The following is a 20,982-nucleotide window of genomic DNA, read 5'->3' as shown; positions in this document are numbered from 1 at the left end:
TACATTCATTTTTGGGGTCCATGACGTGAAAATATCTGCGAACGCAAACCACTGGTTTAAATAATAATGAAAACATTTGGATGCAAGCCCAAATAAGCAACTACGCTTTAGAAACAAGCCCCAAACTACCAATATTTACAAGCAACTTTACAGGGGGAAAAAAGCCCAAAGTCGCTTATAATAAGCGGACATGGCAACCCTACCTTTCTTATCCATGGGGAGGGTCAGAGTGTAGAAAAGAGAGTAACGACACGCTTTGATCTCGCCGCAAAGCGGGCTCCTATGGGCTATAGTTCCAAACATTGGAACTATCTCATTGAGATAGACAGAGCACTTCCGCATTCCATTCTTACAATGGGAGTCGACGCTAGTGTCAGAACTCTCTTTAAGGCTCTGGGGAGGGTGGTCTATGGCAGAGTGTAGAAAAGAGAGTAACGACACGCTTTGATCTCGCCGCAAAGCGGGCTCCTATGGGCTATAGTTCCAAACATTGGAACTATCTCGTTGAGATAGACAGAGCACTTCCGCATTCCATTCTTACGATGGGAGTCGACGCTAGTGTCAGAACTCTCTTTATGGCTCTGGTTTTAGCATCATGCTGCTGTCATCAGTGTTGCCATGTCAGCCTATTATAAGCGACTTTGGGGTTGTTTTTATGTGTAGTTGCTTGTTGCGGACGTTTTTTGGGGCAAGCGTGCTGGTTTGAGGGGAAAACAAAAGCCTATAGTTTTTGGGGCATGTTTCTAAAGTGTAGTTGCAGTTGCTTCTTTTGGGCAGCAGTGGTGGAAAAAGTGAGCTTGTAGTCTAGATCAGCTATTTTCAAATGGCCGAAAAGGGCTGAAGTGGGTAATGTATGTTTTGCAATAATAATCAAAATCTACAATGTCATTTTAGTAACTAGTAAGTTTTCAAATACATTTAGTGGAGTAAAAGTACAATTTGGATCCGAGATGGAGTAGAAGTAAACAAAAAAAACCTCAAAATTGTACACTTACTTTCCACCACTGCTTTTGAATTGTTTTACCTGGACCTGGGTTGCTTATTTCTCTCACACTATCTGGCAACACTGACGGAGACACAATAACATGTTCTTATCGTAAAATCATGTGGATTTATTGACATATTTATTTCCCTGAGCATTTGGATCAGGAGTTATTACAACACATCTGTAACAGGTAACGATCATGTTCAATTGTAAAACGTTATTTACAGCACTTTATAGTCATGGATTTGTTTTTGTTTTTTATTACAAAACTTTGTTTTGGGGATTTTGGGGAAAGACTGAGGAGGGCGTGTCCAGGGGATGCTTGCTATTTTACTAGCTCTGGTCCATTAGCGTTAGAAGCAGTTCTCCTCCGCCCGCACACCTGCTTTAGCGCAGCCTCTCATCTTTAGTACAAATAAAACATACACTTTAGCTACTGACCAAAACAAAGACGGGTTTAAGATGTTGAAAGCCTACTTTCTTTAGTGGGAACACTCAGAGCCCCCCCCACCTCACGTCTAAAATACACCTTTTGGACAGAAAAGAAAATATTCCACCGGATGGAAAAATTCCACTGCGCCCCCTACAGATATAGTCAATGGGATTGTTCTATTGACTAAATCTGTAGGGGGCGCAGTGGAACAACTAAAACATTTTCCCATCTGGTGGAATATTTTATTTCCTGTCCAAAATGTGTATTTTAGACGTGAGGTGGGGGGCTCTGAGTGTTCCCACTAAGGAAAGTAGGCTTTCAACATCTTAAAACCGTCTTTGTTTTGGTGAGTAGCGAAAGTGTATGTTTTATTTTTTACTAGAGACGAGAGGCTGCGCTATTAGGTGTGCGGGCAATGCACGAAAAGTTACATAGCGTTAGGGAGAACTCCTTCTAACACTATGGGCCAGAGAGCTACTATTTTATTTGCCTTGGATCAATACTATCACTGTCATAGTCGTGTGCGTCAGTCCGTCCGTCTGCCTGCGTGCATGTGTGCGTGTGTGTGTGTGTGTGTGTGTGTGTGTGTGTGTGTGTGTGTGTGCGTGCGCGTGCGCGTGCGTGTGTGTCCTCAACTGACCTGCATCAGACGACGTCATTATAGTCAGTAGGGTCCAGTGTTGCCAGATTTTGTGAAAGAAGTAAGCAACCAGGTATAGGAAAACAAGCCCAAAAGAAGTGACTATAATAGGGCCACTGGGTTTAGTTAGTTTATTTTGATCCACATCAACAATTTCACAAAACGTACCACACTATAATCCAATAGTTCATGTTGATTGATCAAAAAGGCATAGGCTGAAGCTCAAAGCTTATTTGTGCCTATCCTTCCTTCATGTTGATTTAACTACATCATTTATAAAGTTCATATTTTATGAACACTCAAAGTATTTCGTAATTACATTCAAGATGTTATGTTGTTCGGATTAATCAAACACGCGAAAATATACAATACACCCATGTCTTTGTTCCTATACACATATATACACCCGATACTGACATATATGTGTAATAACTAGGAAATTGATGGATTGAGGGGTATGGCTTTTAAGTGGATAATGATTGTAGGGTTATTGACAAAAAGCAAAAAAAAAGTGTTTAGGCCTATAGCATGTGTGTCTTATGTAGATGGACTGGTGTAGATTGCAGAGATGCACTGATCTAAAATCAGATTAATCTGAAAATAACATTCAGAGGTGCATAAAATAGGCATAAAAATAACTGAATATGAATATCTTGACCTGAGGCCAATTCTACAAATGCCTTCTAAATCCGTATAGTTCTCAAACTGTTTTGTGCCGCGGATCTTTTGTGCTAGGGACCCCCGGAAGATAAGATTTGTGTGTAAAAAAACAAATTATAATCAAGATTTGTATAAAAAAAAAAAAAAAAAAAAAAATATTATGCGCTGTGAGCCTGTATCTGCTATTTCTTTAATAGCCAATGCTAGAATGCTAAAATGACACAGATGCTTTTTTTAATGGCTTAAATGTGAACGCTAGGGGCCATCTTTGCATTGCTGTAGTCTGACTAAAACTTGTGTCTGATCTCCAGGATGTGGACCATGGAGAGAGTGTCAGGTGTTGTGGTGTTGGCCCTGTTCATACAGACTGTTACTGCTGACCCAGGTAAACTGCCTCTATTGTCCTCATATTAGAATATAGATTATGATGCTTGTACCGAGTGTTCAACACATTCACAATATACATCGCGTCTCCCGTCCTTACACTCTCAGTAACCTCAGTGTTGATTTAAGTCTGAGTTAAGAGTTAAATTAACACTGAGGTTTTTACTGTGTCTAACCAAGGCTACTTTGAAGTGCCCTTCTCTTACAGCTGTGAAAACCTTATTGTCTCCGCCAGGCCGAAGGCATGGCAGAGACTGTTTTCCACCCTTAGTAGTTTTGAGGCAGCATAAGGCAGTAGGGAGTCATTAATAGAATATTGAATATCTTATTAGACAGACATGCAAACAGCACTTGGTCTAAAAGGATAACACAAAATACAATATTATCACAAATATAACTCTATTTGTACAGAGTAGGAAAAAGTCCTGAGAGCACTTGTGTTGACAAAAGAGGAAATTCTGCCCCAAATCTTGTTCTTTGATTTACTTTTTTTATCACCTTTGATGCCATGCTTTTACCTGTCAGTTTGTTGTCAAGAATACAGCCCAAATAGGTAATAAGGCTGCATAAGGTCTACGGAGTCAGTATTAAGGGAGCAAAATAAACTCCACAAAGGACCATGTTGAGGGTTTTCTGTAGAGCGCACGTCCAAAACTGCTCTCAATTCGGCCCATTAGAAGCACCACCAATGCAAACAGTTTCCCCCAGAGCTTCCTCCTCTCCTGATGGCTGAACCACACGACTGACAAATCACTGTGTAGACAGCCTGTCCTGGCAGACATCTGTTCTCTGAGGAGCATACTTTCTAGTTTAAAACTGTGTTAGCAGAGGATGGTTTCGATCCATCTGGATTATAGGCCCAGCACACTTCCGCTGCGCCACTCTGCTATCAGTCACCCCAGATGGGACTTAGGCCACTGGGGCTGCATTAGAGGTTACCACAGCCTGTAGTGTACTGTTCATTCCTACAATGAGATCATTCACTATAGCAGAGGTGTCAGTGAAAGAGAGAGACAGAGGCAGTGGTGGACAGTAACTAAATAAGGTAATAGGAAGTCAGTAATAAGGCTGCATAAGGCAGTAGATAGTCAGTAATAGCGCAGTAATAAGGCTTTATAAGGCAGTAGGGAGGGTCAATAATAACGTAGTAATAATGCTTCGTAAGGCAGTATATATCCAGTAATAAGGTAGTAATAAGGCTGCACAAGGCAGTAGGGATGTCAGTAATAAGGCAGTAGGAGATAGTATTAAGGCACCATAAAGCTGTAGGGGCTTAGTAATAAGGCTGCATAAGGCAGTATGGAGTCAGTAATAACGCAGTAATAATGCTGCATAAGGCAGTACTAGGGAGTCAATAATAAGGTTGCATAAGGCCGTACTGAGTCAGTAATAGTGCAGTAATATGGCTGCATGAGGCAGTATGGAGTCAGTATTAAAGCAGTAATAACACTGCATAAGGCAGTAGGGAGTCAATAATAATGCTGCATATGGCAGTATGGAGTCAGGAGTACACAGCAAATTAACATTCCCTGTGAATGAAAAGTGTAATACAAATAAATACATTATTATTATTATTATGTAGGGTATATTTCTTTCAGGCTTATAATCTTCATGTTTTTATGTGTTTTTTTTTTGTCTTTCTTTTTTTCTCACACAGCTGATTATGCATTGAGGTTGGTCGGTGGCCCAAACAACTGTTCTGGCAGAGTGGAGATCTACTATAATGGCAGCTGGGGGACAGTGTGTGACAATCGTTGGGACATGAATGATGCTGAGGTGTTGTGTAGAGAGTTGGACTGTGGATGGGCCCAGGCAGCACCACGGTCGGCCCACTTCGGACCGGGTGACGGGAACATCTGGCTGGATGATGTCGGCTGTGCGGGTTCTGAATCTAGTTTCTCACGGTGCGACCATCCAGGGTTTGGAGTCAACAGCTGTGGTCACCATAACGATGCTGGAGTTGTTTGTTCAGGTAAATATTAATACATATAACTGCAGTGTTTGTATGTGCGATGGCATCTGTTAATAGCCTGGGACCAGACGAATCTGCCAGTGCAAACAAATATTGCCCTCGTCGATTTGGGTCTGGCACCGCTCCGTTGTGAATCCATTTCCAAGTCTGGGGCAGTGGCGTACCCACCATAGAGGCAAGGCAGGCCTGCCCAACTAAAATCTCACCTCCCCTAGAAAATAAAGTAAAAGACTGACTGAGAAACAGGCAGTGAAAAATTATCCAAACAGAAAACTGGCCGTCGGGCCATTAGCCCGCCAGACAGCCAATACACTATCCATTCAGCAGAGCGACCCTCGCCTATAGTGATGCAAATGTCTTCATGCCATGGGCATGGGGTGCCAGGGTTGGGGTTCTGGTGGGCCATCACCTGTACTCACCTGGCATAAAAGGGGCTCTGAGAGCAGCTTGAGCCATTCATTACTAAACTACAACATGAAGAGACCACCGCTGAAGAAGAGATTCATCCAGAGGACGCTACCTTTCACCGGCGCCAGGACCAGCGCAATACATACATTGATTATACTTGCATATTGTTTTTATTAGCGTTTTTCAGTTTTGTAGTCAGGGTAGTGTCGTTGTAACTTGTTTCCCCCGCGATTTTTCCCCGAGTCCCCCCCCCCCCCTTTGGGGGGGGGGGAATCTCGCCTGCCCTAAACGTGATTCCTGGGAACGCCACTGGTCTGGGGTGACCAATCAGGGCCCATTATTCAAATATGGGAGACTGTAATTTGTAGTTGGTTGTAGGTCTTGGTTGTAAAATCCTCATTGGCCATGCAAGGCTAATTTGTTAATTACTATTAGACCTGAGGCCGATTCTACAAATGCCTTCTGAATCAGTAGTTCTCACACTTTCAAGATTTTTCAAAAATGTTCAAAAATAGCAGAGGTACACGCTGTGAGCTTGTATATCTGCTATTTCTGAATAGCCAACTAAAACATCTAAAATGACACAGATGCTTTCTCTGCGGTTTGAATGGGTTTTGTTAAAACTGCATCTGGTCAAATGTCTGAATTGAACTCCTGGAGTTGATCATGGTTCTTGTGGTGACAGCAGGTTTATTCTTCTCTGCATTAAAGTAGAATTCCGGACCACGTTTTTCTTACATTTATATGATGTTATTATGTCCTAGGACGAGTGGTACAGTAGAAAAATGTCATAACTCCATCCCGAGTCCACCGCAGCTAAAAACCCGAGCAGACGGTCCATGCTCTAGATCTCGTATTTTTATCGCATTTTCATTTCTTTTTTTTTCTTTTCATATTTGAATTTCACAATGACGGAAACCTCGCCACAATGTTTTTTACATTCTGATCACGGGTGAAATCTCGGCTCGCGAGACATCCAGAGGGGCTCATCTCACACAGACACTGTGGACAGTTTTATGTCATTGTGAAAGTCAGATATGAAAAAAAGAATTAAAATCAAATCTCAATAAAAATACGCGATCTAGAGATGGACCGTCCGCTCGGGTGTTTAGCTGCGGTGGACTCGGGATGGAGTTATTATTTACTTTTTTTCTACTGTACCACTCGTCCTAGGACATAATAACATTATATACAGGTAAGAAAAACGTGCTCCGGAATTCCCCTTTAATAGCACAAAGCTCACAGTATAATGAGATAAAAGGAAGTAAGAAAGTATTAAAAAAAATAAAAAAAAACTTGTTAAAAGTTAACATATATTTATACACATATATGCTGGTAACCTTCTGTAGAAGTTTAACGTTTTCTGAGTTGGTTTGGAAAGACAATCCACCGGGAGGACGTAGGGCCTTCGTCCTACTCCTCCCGCCCAACAGTCCCTGCTGACAGGTGCCACCCCAGCCCATAGGAATACATGCAATGACAAACATCACCCTCCCCCGAACATGGGCCAATCGTGTTCGCACAGATGCCCGACAAAGCTGGATGCACCACGGTGACCTCGAACCCACAATCTCCGTGGTGGTGGGCAGGGACTTCACCACTGCGCCACCCGAACGTGACAACAACATGTTCATATTAGTTCATATTATTTCATACTGTACTGGAAAGATTCCTCATATTAGGATACTTTTGATGCTTAACATTATATTTGTGTTTTGTGGTTGCTCAGCCAAGTTAGTACTCTATTATGAGGACAGTCCTGCATGTGTGTAGGGAAGATTTATTTGATGCTGCGTTAAGTTTAAATTTTGTTTCTTTCTTCTCACAGTTGATCGAGTGAGGGTGGTCAACGGCCCAAACTCCTGCTCCGGCAGAGTAGAGACGTACTACAATGACACCTGGGGGACGGTGTGTGACAGTGTCTGGGATCTGAAGGATGCCCAGGTTGTGTGTACACAGTTAGGCTGTGGAAGGGCCCTGTCAGCACCGGGGAAGGCACGCTTCGGACAGGGTGACGGAAACATCTGGCTGACTCTTGTCAGATGTGCAGGCACCGAAACAAGGCTCTCGCAGTGCGGTCATATGCCGATGGGACTCCACGACTGTGCACACAGGGACGATGCTGGTGTAGTTTGTGAGGGTAAATATGAAGGGCTGGCCATTCAAGCTTTAGTTTTGGGGGCATCAACGTTTCTGGAGTAAAAGCAGTTTAATCACTGTTTCCCCAAAACAGTGGGGTCGGGAGTCGGGACCGATGTTTGGGTCGCGGACACATTTGTATGGGTTGTGAGTGAGTAAATATGCTCCTTTTTATTGTTTCCTATTTAAAATAACTAATATATAATTTCAAAAGATTAAAGAAAGTTTAAACAGACAAAATCACAACTTTTCGTCAATTAAAAACACTATTTCAAAGTATTTCATAAATTAAAAAAAAATACGTAGTGAAAATAGCAGATCTGCAAGCTCGCAATGCGACGCGAAGGCTAAGCGGCGCGTTGTAAGCTTGTTGATCTGTTATTTTCACTAGTTTGGGTCCAGGGCAAACGTCTAATTTCTTTTTCGGGTCTTGAGCTAAAAAGCTTAGAAACCACTGGTTTAAATGGTCTAACTTCACAATTCATTTCTAGTTAGTTTACTAGTTAGACTTTTTGCATGCTTTCAGCCATTACTTTTAACATGTATACTGTGTTTAGAAAGAAATCATTGAATTTCCTTTACAGGGTCTTACATGATATTAATGTGTATTTCACTATTCAGCAAGTTTCATTTCAAATCTCTATTATAAGGACAATCCTGCATGTATGCGGAGAATATTTCTTTCATGATGCAAACTCTAATTTTTACATTTTGTTTTGTTTTGTATTGTTTTGTCTCTCAGCTGGTTATCCAGTGAGGCTGGTCGGTGGCCCAAACTTCTGTTCCGGCAGAGTGGAGATGAAATATGGTGGCAGCGGTGACGACGGCTGGGGGACGGTGTGTGACAATGGCTGGGATCTGAACGATGCCCAGGTTGTGTGTACACAGTTAGACTGTGGAAAGGCCCTGGCAGCACCTGGGAAGGCACGCTTCGGACAGGGTGACGGAAACTTCTGGTTGGATCAAGTCAACTGTTCAGGCACCGAATCGAGTCTCTCACAGTGCAGACATGCAGAGATCGGAAAGCACTACTGTTACGATGCTGGTGTTGTTTGTGACGGTAAATATAAATACATATCATTAACTGCAATGTTGTTTGTATGTGTGTTGACATTTTGTTAAAATTGCATGTCGGTCAGATGTCTCCTGTCTGAATGAAACTGCTGCTGATCAGGCTACTTGTGGTAACCGCAGGTTTATTCTTATTTGCATTAAGAGGACAAAGCTCACAGAATGTTTGTTCTCTTGGACAAAAAGCATGTTCTGTTAAAACGACTTCACTGTTATGTTAGCTAACTGTACTGGAGAGATTTCTACTGGAAATAAAACACAACACACAAGTGAATAGCTGAACCAACAAATACAGTGAATCTAGTCTAACTGCAAGCCCGGGTAAACTTTGACAAAAAAAATAGAAAAAAATGCTCAGTATGCTCAGTAAAAAATAGAAAAAATGCTCAGAGGAAGAAATTAAAAGGCCACCTACAAATTGACATACCGTACTGTATCCCACTACACATGTGGCCGCCGCCTGGCACACACATGAAGCGTTATGCACCATGTTGCATTGAATTATTGTCTCCGCCAGGCCGAAAGGCATGGCGTGAGAGTATGTTTTGCCCCCTGTCTGTCCGTCCGTCCGTCCGTCCGTCCGTGTGTGTGTGTGTCCGTCCGTCTGTGACCAGCTAATCTCCGGCACCGTTGGCTTGATCGCAGCGAAACTGTGCACACACACACCCTGGATGCCAATTCAGAACCTCTGCCCCATGGGCCTTTTATAGCGCCACCAGGAGGCCGATTTGTGCAAAACATATTTTGACAGTACTCCAACAGATTTTGTCCAAAAATCACGCAAATACACTGGTACACTGTCTCTATAGTCATTAAACGAAAACGGGTCATTCAGATTTTTCATATTCCATCCTGATTGGCTAAAAATGTCTTCCAAAGTTTGCAGGAGTACTCCGTTTTGAACAAAATGCCTCAAATCATGAACACAGAATGCAATTTCCTTGAAATTTTGCAAGCACATTCCCATTAGGCCGAGGAAGAAATGCCATTTGAAAAATTTCAAATCAGCCTCATGGTGGCGCTATAACAGGCCGATTTGTGTTTTTACCTATAACTGCATCAATCTGTGTAAAACGTTGTATGCTCACTCCCTGCACACTCCCTAAAAACCTTTGCCCTGCATTTTTCACATCATTTTTTTTTTTTAAATAGAACGCAGATCTGCGTCTTTGGCAGCCAGGCGAGAAATTAAATAGAACGCAGATATGCGTCTTTGGCAGCCAATGTGTTAACATTGGCCTGTTATAGCACCACCAGCAGGTCTAATTTAGCAAAACAAATGTTTTTAACAAAATGCCTCAAATCATGAATGCAGTCAGTGTCCGATTGCCGTGCAAGGCCTAAGAAGAAATGGCACCTTTTTCACATTGGCCTATTATAGCGCCACCAGGAGGCCACAATAACCTACCTAACCTGGCGGAGACCTGTGCTCCGAGGAGCACTTTTTCTATTTTTACTTTCTGTTGACGAGTAGCTGTTTCATGAAACAAACTAAACAAATTATTCAAAAAACTGCAATAAATGTGATATGCTTCAGTATGGACATTTCCTGATTTCCTGTAGGGTAGTGTAGTTTTACAGAGCTACTTCCACCCTACTGACACAAAATGAATTATGTTGTTCTGTTCTAAAACACAGACTGCATCAAATATAACTAGATATCGTAAATGATACAATGGTACCTCCCTGACAGAATAGCCAGACTAATTTATTTTACATTTTTGGAACATAGTTCCCATAGTATGTGATATTTGAAGGGGAATAATTCGTTATTATCCAAGGGGTGTGGTTGACGTCAGCACTTTGGTACTCTATTAGGATAGATATTATGCGTAACATTAATATTAGATGGGGTGTTTCACTTTTCAGCATACATGGTGTATAGAGCGAGATTAATTTAAAATATTTTACAACAATCCTGCATGTAAGGTATGTTTAGAACAGTGGTTCTTAAAGTGGGGTCCAGGGACCCCCTGGGGTCCTCGGGGGGGTTCTAGGTAGCCTGGTAAACCCTCCCTCCGGAAATCTCATTTCTATTTGATTCCTGGAGTGAGTCTGGCATGAACCGCCTCTCTGCAATATTGGCTGTGTATGCCAAACGGCCGCGCCTATCAGCGTCGTCGCTCATTGTTCTGTGATTGACAGCTTACGTTGGCCAATCAGGTGGCGAGTTCGAGTGAGCCCAAAACACGAACGGCAGCCATCTTTTTCTTGTGCGGCCAATTCTCCGCTATTTTTTTACTTCAAAAAGCTCTCTAACATCTATTTTGAGGCACGGAATTTACTTATAAGATATCGTTTGGATAGAATTTAGTTGTTTAACTTCATATATGTGGTCAATTAATCATGACAAAGCCTATTTAAAAAATAATAATTAGAGAACCGGTAGGGGCGGGCAGTGACACCATTGTACCCGAAAAAGGCAACCCATTTTGGGTATGGCTGTCTCAAAAGTCCCGTCGCGTCACATTAAGACTGGTGAACTGCTGATTGGCTGAAGGGGAAAAATTATCATTGGCTGAAGGGGTTGTCAGTCAACGGTATTACTCCCGCCCAACTCCAGCACAGCCAATATTGCAGACAGGCGGATCAGGCCAGACTCACTCCTGAAATGAAATGGAATTGAGATTTCCGGAGGGAGGGTTTACCAGGCTAGGTTCTAGGGGGTCCCCAGCAAAATGTTTTAGTACAGCATCACAATAATTTTAACCACTGTATCCATTTATGTTGGCTATTCAAGGCCACAGCTTGTACATCCGCTATTTTTGAAAGATTTTGACAAATCGCGAAACATTTTATTATTATTATTATTATTATTATGATATTTTAGTGGAGACAGACAGGAAACAGGGAGAGAGAGATGGGGAGTGACACGCAGCAAAGGTTGTCGGGATCGGAATTCGAACCCTCAACGCACTTTCATTGATTGATTGATTGAATACTTTGTTTAGAAAAGACTTGGAAACAGTACATGGAAGTACAATTCACAATACAAGGTCCTCTAAGCTGGATCGCTCATAAAAGCACAGTGGATTATTTAAAATGAGATCCCCAAGGCTGCTTTAAAGCCTATGTCGTATGCGCCTGGACCGCTAGGCCAGCGGGCACCCCGAAAATTACCATTTTAACATAAATCTACTCCTCTGGGGGTCCCTGGCAGGCACAAAACCTTTTCTGATGGGGTTCCACGGTCAAATACATATTATACATTTGGGGGTCCTTGACTTGAAAAAGTTTGAGAACCACTGGTATAGAATATTTCATTCGGGCTGCTAATTGTCATGTTTTGTACGTGTTTCTTCTCACTCAATTGAGTATTCAGATTATGCAGTGAGGCTGGCCGGTGGTCCAAACTCCTGTTCTGGCAGAGTAGAGGTCTACACCTCCTACATCTGGGGGACGGTGTGTGGTGAAGACTGGGATCTGAGCGATGCCGAGGTGGTGTGCAGACAGTTGGACTGTGGATGGGCCGTGTCGGCACCGGGGTCATCGACCTTCGAACGGGGATACATGAACACCTGGTTGACTGACGTCAGCTGTGCGGGCAACGAATCGAGGCTCTCGGAATGCAGACATGCAAGGATTGGAAAAGGCAAATGTTATTCCAGTGAAGATGCTAGTGTTGTTTGTTCAGGTAAATATGAATATATTTCATTATTAACCCATTAAAACCGGGATGTGTCATTTTAGATTTTAGCCATATTTTATACATTGACTTGACTTGACTTAGGTCTTTATATTCCTTTCGGAACACAGGCCATTGATGAGTCGTTTCCAATGTATTTTATACATTGGCTATTCATAAATAGCAGATATACAAGCTCATAGCGTGTCACTTTGTGAGCTTGTAGATCTGCTATTTTTGAAAAATCGTGAAAAACTGTGCAAATCTTTGAATATATATATATATATATATGAACATTTTGACTCAAATCTTTGCTTCTGGGGGGTCCCTGGAACAACATATTTTGAGATGGAGGTCGGCGGCCAAATACATATCATTTTGGGCGTCCTCGACATGAAAAAGTTTGAGCACCACTGACATAGCAACATGAGTTTTTCAGGAAACTGGGTTTTAATGGGTGTTTGTGTGCGTGTTTGTGTGCATGTTGACAAAATGTAAAAATTGCATCTGTTCTCCTGTCTGAATGAAACTACTGGAGCTGATCAGGCACTTACAGCATGTTTATACTTCCATGACTCAACCCATTAAGACCTGAGGCCGATTCTACAAATGCCTTCTAAATCAGTAGTTCTCACACTTTCAAGATCTTTCAAAAATGTTCAAAAATAGCAGATGTACAAGCTCGCAGCGCGGCACGAAGTGACGAGCTGTGAGCTTGTATAATCTGTTAGCCAACGCACAATTCTAAAACCGGGTTGATAGGACAAACGGTCACAGTAGAATGAGGCTCGGACAATGAAAGCCTTTTTAATGATAACAGGGTACAGGCAAATAACGTTTGAATGTCAACACATCTTCATCAGGTCACTGTAGAATGTCATCTCAGAATCATCTTTCTTGTCACATCACTGGTTTACAGGTTTAAAGAAGTGGGTGACATTAGTTTTTGTTCTTGTGCGCTCCATCATTTGTAGTGTTTATGAGAAGAGAGAGGATAGAGTAGGACAGGTAAGAAGAAAAGAAAACAGGCCAAATAATCAAGGATATTATGCATTCTGTACATACAGACAGTGTGTGTAGTAGCAGGTATGGACATGATGTTTAGAACATTAGCATTAACATTATACATAACATGCCACCCTGAGGCGAGGTGAAACCATTAAGACCGGGAACGCATCCGTGTCATTTTAGATTTCTTTGGCTATTCAAAAATAGCATATCTACAAGCTCATATTAGCTCTATGAGCTTGTAGATCTGCTTTTTTTTTTTTATCGTGATAATGTGTGCAAATCTTTGAATATATATATATATATATATATATATATATATATATCTATATCTCTGCTGTCCGGCAGGAACCAGCTAACTCCAAAATGTTGGAGCCTGGAGTCAGCAAAACCAGCTAACTCCACCCCCCTTTGGTGGAGTTAGCTGGTTTAGCAGAAAGTTTGAGGATCCAATGGAGTTAGCTGGTTTTGTCAGAAGCACTTTTTAATACTTTTCATTGGTTCAATATTCTTTTTTACCAACACACAGACGTAAAGGGTGTTCAATAGCACTGATTTATGGAAAAAATGCAAAAGCGGAAAAATGGAGTTAGCTGGTTCCTGCCGGACATAGCAACATAAAGCGAACATTTTTAACTAAAATCTTTGCTTCTGGGGGGTCTCTGGAACAACATATTTTGAGATGGGGGGGTCCGCGGCCAAATACATATAATTTTGGGTGGTTCTTGACATGAAAAAAGTTTGAGAACCACTGATAGCAACGTAAGTTTTTTTCTTAGGATTTAGTAGACATTAGTAGAATACCCAGAAGCAACGATTTGAGTTCAAATGTTCGCTTTAAAAGATATATATTCAATGATTTGCACACAATCACAAATTTGCTCAAAAATAGCAGATCTTCAAGCTCATAGCGTGGCACCGAGTGCCACGCTATGAGCTTGTACATCTGCTATTTTTGAATAGCCAAAGAAATGTTAAAATGACACAGATGCGTTCCCGGTCTTAAAGGGTTAAAGGAAGGAGCAGTAGGCGTTCTTGTGCACTCCATCAGACCAGTACCTGCAACATGGAAAGGTGCTAACCACATATTCACATATTCACATCCACCTCAAATCCACGTTTAAAAAAACAAAACATTATGCAAGGTAATCCTACATCAATCATAGGAAGACTAGCAAGAATACTTTCCCTTATCACCTATTGACTAGACCGTGATAAGGAAAAATATTCTTGTGGACAAATGTGCATGTTGTTTGGAAAGACGTCATGTTCTTACCAAAGCTATGCACTGTTTATTGGACCTTGGTCCTAAGGCTATGTAGCTTTACCATTGTAAATAACGTACAACTTACAATGTCAACGCCTTTGTCATTTCATCACAAAGTCTAGTCTTCCTCATGTGACTCTGCTTCTACGCTGCACTCAGAACAATGGAGAAGGATGTCTTCCTCAGGGCTCCTTGATAAGCAAATGAAATGTACATTTATCCAGAGTGACTTACTGTACCATGGAGGACACATGTATGGCTGGAGACCAGGCAGGAATCAAACCTCTGAGCTTTGGGCCACGGGACAATGCCTTGAACCAGTTTAACACAGCCATTGATTGATTGATTGATTGATTTATGAATGATGAACAGTTGTGTCATGGCTCTATGTGTTTCATTGTCTTTCAGAGGGTGTGATTCTGACTCCAGGAGCGATTGCAGGGATTGTTATTACAGTGATTATTATCATCTTATTGGCAGCAACACTGGGATATTTCTACTGGAAAAAGAAGACGCAAACTAGTAGGTCTTGAACTGATTTATTATTTGATTTATTTTTCAAATCTATATGTAACCATCTATGTCTTTATAACGATAAGATCAAAATGAGTATAGTGTCTCCACATTGACTAATCCCTGTCTCACATCTCTGCTTTGACAGGAGAAATCACCGGCTCTAGCCAATTTCAACAAGGTAAGTGTGTGCGTGGAACAGTGATGGAGGAAGTACTAATCTTTTTTTACTCAAGTAAAGGTATTGTTATGCCTCGGCCTAGACGCAACAAAAAGTGGACTCCCTCCTTCCACAGCCAGACCACACAGGTTTAAAATCCCAAGCATTAAGGATTTATTTCATCATTTAAGATAAAAGTCAACGTACACATTACCTCAGGGTCGGATCATAAAAACCTAACTACGAAACAATAATACAAAAGGGGTCACCCACCCCTACACACATAGATCTTTAACCCATGAACACCGTAACGACAACAGAATGCTGGCCCTGTAGGTGGCGCCGCCATTGTTGCGGTGTCAGACTCAATCAGCTGCTGCTGCGGTTCTGTCCGTCTGTTGACGTTACTCTTTACCTGCTTGGCTGCTGGAGCAGCCATAAACTACACAGGTTCGTCCCGATTTTCTGTACATCTTTGTAAAGTTAGTGTTAGTAAAAGTTTGTAAAAAGCAGGTAAAAGAGTAACGTGAGCAGTCAGTGACTGCAGCTGACTGACACCGCGCAGCAGCAGCTGACGGAGTCTGACACCGCAGCAATGGCGGCGCCACCTACGGGGCAGCGCTCCGTGGATTAGTGTATAGATGAGCGCATCGTCACAGGATCCAATCACCAGCCTGGCTCCACCTATCAGTTAGCCACTCACTCAGCCACCACTCAGTCACCATTCACACCAATGAGGGGGGAAACATACACATGGCAACACCACACAGGAAAATACATATATGACCCTAGGGGTCATAACAGGTATCAATACCCTATTGTAGAAATAGTCTGTTAATATGTTCAGTATTCAAAATTGACTTGAGCAAACAAAAGTTTTGGCATCTAAATGTACTTAAAGCACCAAAACTACTCATTATGCAGAAGGTCAAATTTCACAAGTTTTCAAATGTATAAAATACAAGCTCACAACATGTAACTAGTAACTAGAGTTTTCAAATAATTATAGTGGAGTAAAAGTACAATTATTGAACATTGGAAATACTCCAGTAAAGTAAAACAAATACCTACATATTTTACTTAAGTACAGTACTAGTAGTAAATGTACTTAATTACTCTCCACCACTGGCGTGGAATACATGTCTGCATGCATGTAACTGTTGACTGTGTGTGTAAGCCCATGAGTTATACACAAGCATTGATGATAATATAATAATCCAATATTTCATATTATTTTGCTTATGCAGAAAATGTATATATTGTGTTTGAGTTAACATGATTTATGATATACCTGCAACCATTCCCCCCTATAGTATCAGTATGTGTATAAATATAAAATCCATAATGTACTTACAGTGTTCCACTGCAGTCTCCCTGCTCTTCTATTGAGACATTTAAATCGTCAAAGGTCAAAGGTCATGTAAAATTGTCAAAGGTCATGTATCACCTAAAGACACAGGATTCAATGATTCATTTTATCAGCTGAGCAAGCAGGCAGGCTCTATTAGCTCAATGGTAAAAATGTCAGCACTTGTGCAGGAAGCAAGGTTCAAATCCGGGATAGAAGAGCAAAGTTACATAGTGCTAGTATATTGATACTGCCAAAGCCTTTATGTCCGTATGAATATCTATGGAATCCTTAACACATTCGTTTTTTTGTCACTGTAATGAATTATTCTATATCTAATTTTCTTTGTCTTGTCTTCATTCTTACAACCCCCCCCCCCCCCCCCCCCCGTTATATTTCATATAACCACGTGATGACAGGGGCTCCACTGACCCAGGTAAGAGTTCAAAATTAAAGGGGTGTGTGTGTGTGTGTGTGTGTGTGTGTGTGTGTGTGTGTGTGTGTGTGTGTGTGTGTGTGTGTGTGTGTGTGTGTGTGTGTGTGTGTGTGTGTGTGTGTGTGTGTGTGTGTGTGTGTGTGTGTGTGTGTGTGTGTCAGTCGTTCATAAACCTGGGGGGAGTTTATTTATTTTTTTATCTCAGCTGAACTGTCCAGTCTTGTGTCGTGGGAGAGACACACAGGTAACTCACAGTAATGTTCAAATAGGTGGACAGTGTGGTTTCAGGTTGAAAACCACTACTATAGACAATACCATACAGACATAACATTGTTCAATAAAACTCAGACATGATATGAGTGAAATAACATGACTGTGTTCAACAGGATGCTGGTGGTGGCTTGACTTCAGTTGAAACGGTTGCAGAAAAAGGTGAACTTTTTGTTTTGTCCTTGGTACAGTTGAATGAATGAGGTAACCAGTGAGTAGGTTGGTGGCTGGTGCTAACTTTAGTTTGCCAGGGTGTACATCCTCTATATCTTATTACAAAACTACAAATCTATCAGTTTATTACACTACTATTTAAGTGGGGCTGTAGAGATGCAGAGAGCAACATTTCCTGTGATGCATTCATCTCAAGGACTCTTATTTTCTCATTTAAACTAAAGCAATATGCTGAGTCTGTGGTTTATTGTGAATGTTAGAATAGCTTAGAAGTGTAGTGAGGCTAGGTGAGGAGTGGAGGGCCTCAGACCATATATAAAGTCCACTGCAATGGACTGTGTAAATTTTTACGGCAAATTTTGATTAACTTTTAGTCATAGCCTTTTGAATCAAAATTCTGTTTAGTTTTAGTCACATTTTAGTCATTTGAAATAGTCTAGTTTCAGTTGACTAAATATGATTTATACTTACCTGCGTGCCTTGTAGATCGGCTATATTCGAAGCAGGACACCTGCGTGCAACCAAGCATAAAGTGACTCGTCTTAGTTATACTGGATCTCTTCTCCACTAGTCCCTCCCTAACATTTTAGTCTAGTTTTTATTTGCTCAATGTATTAAGTCATAGTTTTGGTCTCCATAACTTAGTTTTTGTTTAGTTTTCCGTCATAGTTTTAGTCGACAAAGACAGGTGATACATGTCAATATATAGGACTGTCAATCATTGTTTCACACTGGTTTGCTAAATACATGTACACCATTTGCTATATAGACTACTAATGATCACAAACATTTTATTAATATACAGGAAAAGAAAACAAGGAAAGTAAAGACAAATTAGATACCCAATAAAAAGAAAAAACTACCATGAAAGCTTGCTTTCCCACTCTCATAGGGCATTAAAGCCCTAACAGTGGAGTGACCACAGAGTATGACAATACACTTCAAACCTGAGCAATAAAGCCCACACAGTGGACTGCCCACAGATTCAAGTTGAGAAGACAAACATGAAAAATGAGGAAAGCACAAATTCAGAGATACCGGTACTTGGTGGCAGTCACAATTCACAATAAAGGCAAGAAGGCAACTTCATTGGTACCTATACCTTCTTGAATGTTTTCACTTTAACTGTCCTTCATATTTGAAACAGTCTCTGGAACCATACACATCACCATATCGATTTAGACTTCCTTGTATTCACATCTCAAAACAACCTGTTCATGCTTTTAATACTGCTTGTACCTATGTTTATTTCTGACTTTGATACAGGTCATATTACCTTATTCTCCATTTCTTTGTTGTCTCCGCCAGGCCGAAAGGCATGGCGAGAGTATGTTTTACCCCCTGTCCGTCAGTCCGTGTGTGTGTGTGTCCGTGTGTCTGTCCGTCTGTCATTCTGTCATTTTGTGTACAGCTAATCTCTGGCACCGTTGGCTTGGTCGCAGCCAAACTGTGCACACACACTCCCTGGATGCCAGAGCAGAACCTCTGCCCCAATTTTTTCAAATGGGCCTGTTATAGCGCCACCAGGAGGCCGCTTTTTGCAAAACACATTTTTTGACAGTACTCCTACAGATTTTATCCAAACATCACGCAAATCAGTACACAGTATCTCTATAGTCATGTCATCAACACAGATCTGTCCAATTTTCCATATTCCATCCTGATTGGCTAAGGTTGGCTTCCAAAGTTTGCAGGATTGCGCCGTTTTCAACAAAATGGACGCAGCTTGCGATTTCCGTGAAATTTCACATGCACATTCCCACTAGGCCGAGGAAGAAATGCCACTTGAAAATGTTCAAATCAGCCTCATGGTGGCGCTATAAAAGGCCGATTTGCGTTTTTAACTATAACTGCACCGATCTGCGTGAAACTTTGCACGCACACTCCCTAGAGGCCAAGGAAAAACAACTGTGCATTTTTCACATTTGCCTTTCATAGCGCCACCAGGAGTCCGACTTATGTAAAACATTTTTTGATATTAAGCCTCCAGAATTTATCCAAATTTCACGCAAATCGGTACACATGATCTCTATAGTCATGTGATCAAGATAGATCTTTTTAATTTATCATATTCCATCCTGATTGGCTAACATTGACATCTAAAGTTTGCAGGAGTGGCCCGTTTTGAACAAAATGCCACAAATCATGAACGCAGCGTCAGATTGCGGTGACACTTTGCACGCACATTCGCACTACGTTGAAGAACAAATGCCACCCTTTTAACATGGCCCTATTATAGCACCACCAGGAGGCCGATTTTGCAACACTTTTCTTTTTTATATTACTCCTACAAATTCAAACATCATGCAAATCGGTACCCATTATCTCTATAGTCAAGTGATCAAGATGGTTCCGTCCGATTTTTCATATTCCATCCTGATTGGCGAATTCCGAACATTGCTGCCCCACAATAACCTACCTGACCTTGTGGAGACCTGTGCTCCGAGGAGCACTTTTTCTAGTTTACTATGAGTTGAGGGCTGGGGGTGTGGGTGGGTGAGCAAGCTAACTGTACCTGTACGTGTGTATTGCGTATTGTGTATTTGTATTGCATGTAATGTTTTACTTATGTGGATAGGACCCCCTCTAAAAGGAGATGCTGCACTGGGCATCCTCTCAATAAATTCTGACCAATTCTGTTGAGTTTCTTTCACTTCATATTATATTTTCCCCACAAACAAGCACATTATATATGAACAGCAGCTTACATTTTTTTCTACCTCTATTCATAGACACTCAGTGACAACTTGCTGATGACAGAGAGACCAGGTGGATCCAAACAGAGAGAGAGAGACCTGCTGATGACAGAGAGAGCAGGGGCATCGTTTGGGGTTCCCAAGGGATCGTCATCCCCCCAAGCATTTGCATTTGACCACATCTTCTCTTAGAGTTATCCCGATACCAATACCAGTATCGGAAAGCTGCCGATACACTGCCTAAAATGCTGGTGTCGGTATCGGTGAGTATGCCATTCCCATACCACATAATGTATCACATGATCATATGTCATTAACAGTAATCAATTATTTTGTATTTTGAATGCTTCAAAGAGAAGTTTGTGTGCACATCCCACGCCTGCATTTAGGCCAGGTGCTGGACATCAAAGGAAGAATCGAGGAAAAGAAGAAGGAAGTCCGCACACTGTTCTCAAGCTCCAAGAAACTCACTTTTTATTTTTGCAACGTTTCGACCTTCTAGGTCTTCATCAGGCAAATTTTGAATGCTTCATTTGATGTTGCACTGCTGTTGTATGTGTGTGTGTGTATATATATATATATATATATATATATATATATATATATATATATATATATATATATATATATATATATATATATATATATTCAAATGTGCACTTATAAGTACAGTCAGTGCAGCCGCAGAAAGATAAGTCGTCCGCTGCGGCTGCTTCTCTGTCCCGTCAGGATGTTGTGAAGTGGATGCCTGACATCATCCACGATGACCTGCATCTTCTTCCAGTCAGTCTCT

The 20,982-nt window shown here is 41.4% G+C and overlaps 1 protein-coding gene across 1 annotated transcript; it reads left to right on the top strand.

The window, feature by feature from the left end:
- Positions 1 to 1,068: 1,068 nt before the first annotated feature.
- Positions 1,069 to 20,746, top strand: LOC308101284 (scavenger receptor cysteine-rich domain-containing protein DMBT1-like). Its single transcript, XM_080450700.1, has 11 exons — positions 1,069 to 1,175; positions 3,030 to 3,103; positions 4,760 to 5,074; positions 7,311 to 7,622; positions 8,364 to 8,681; positions 12,015 to 12,326; positions 15,001 to 15,114; positions 15,254 to 15,286; positions 17,033 to 17,049; positions 17,436 to 17,481; positions 20,226 to 20,746. Exons 2-11 carry the CDS (start codon positions 3,031 to 3,033, stop codon positions 20,234 to 20,236), a joined length of 1,551 nt encoding a protein of 516 aa, XP_080306826.1. The 5' UTR covers positions 1,069 to 1,175; position 3,030; the 3' UTR covers positions 20,237 to 20,746.
- The last annotated feature ends 236 nt before the right edge of the window (positions 20,747 to 20,982 follow it).

Source organism: Gymnoscopelus braueri, assembly GCF_963280865.1.
Source record: "Gymnoscopelus braueri genome assembly, chromosome: 15".
Lineage (NCBI taxonomy): Eukaryota > Metazoa > Chordata > Actinopteri > Myctophiformes > Myctophidae > Gymnoscopelus > Gymnoscopelus braueri.
This window is presented reverse-complemented; position numbering and strand designations above follow the sequence as displayed.

Bases quoted from the DNA above. Each gene is read 5' to 3' on its own strand.
- LOC308101284 (XM_080450700.1), top strand. From the start codon at position 3,031: ATGTGGACCATGGAGAGAGTGTCAGGTGTTGTGGTGTTGGCCCTGTTC. The intron at 5,075-7,310 runs GTAAATATTAAT...TTCTTCTCACAG, and splicing joins TGCTGGAGTTGTTTGTTCAG to TTGATCGAGTGAGGGTGGTC. The intron at 15,115-15,253 runs GTAGGTCTTGAA...CTGCTTTGACAG, and splicing joins GAAAAAGAAGACGCAAACTA to GAGAAATCACCGGCTCTAGC.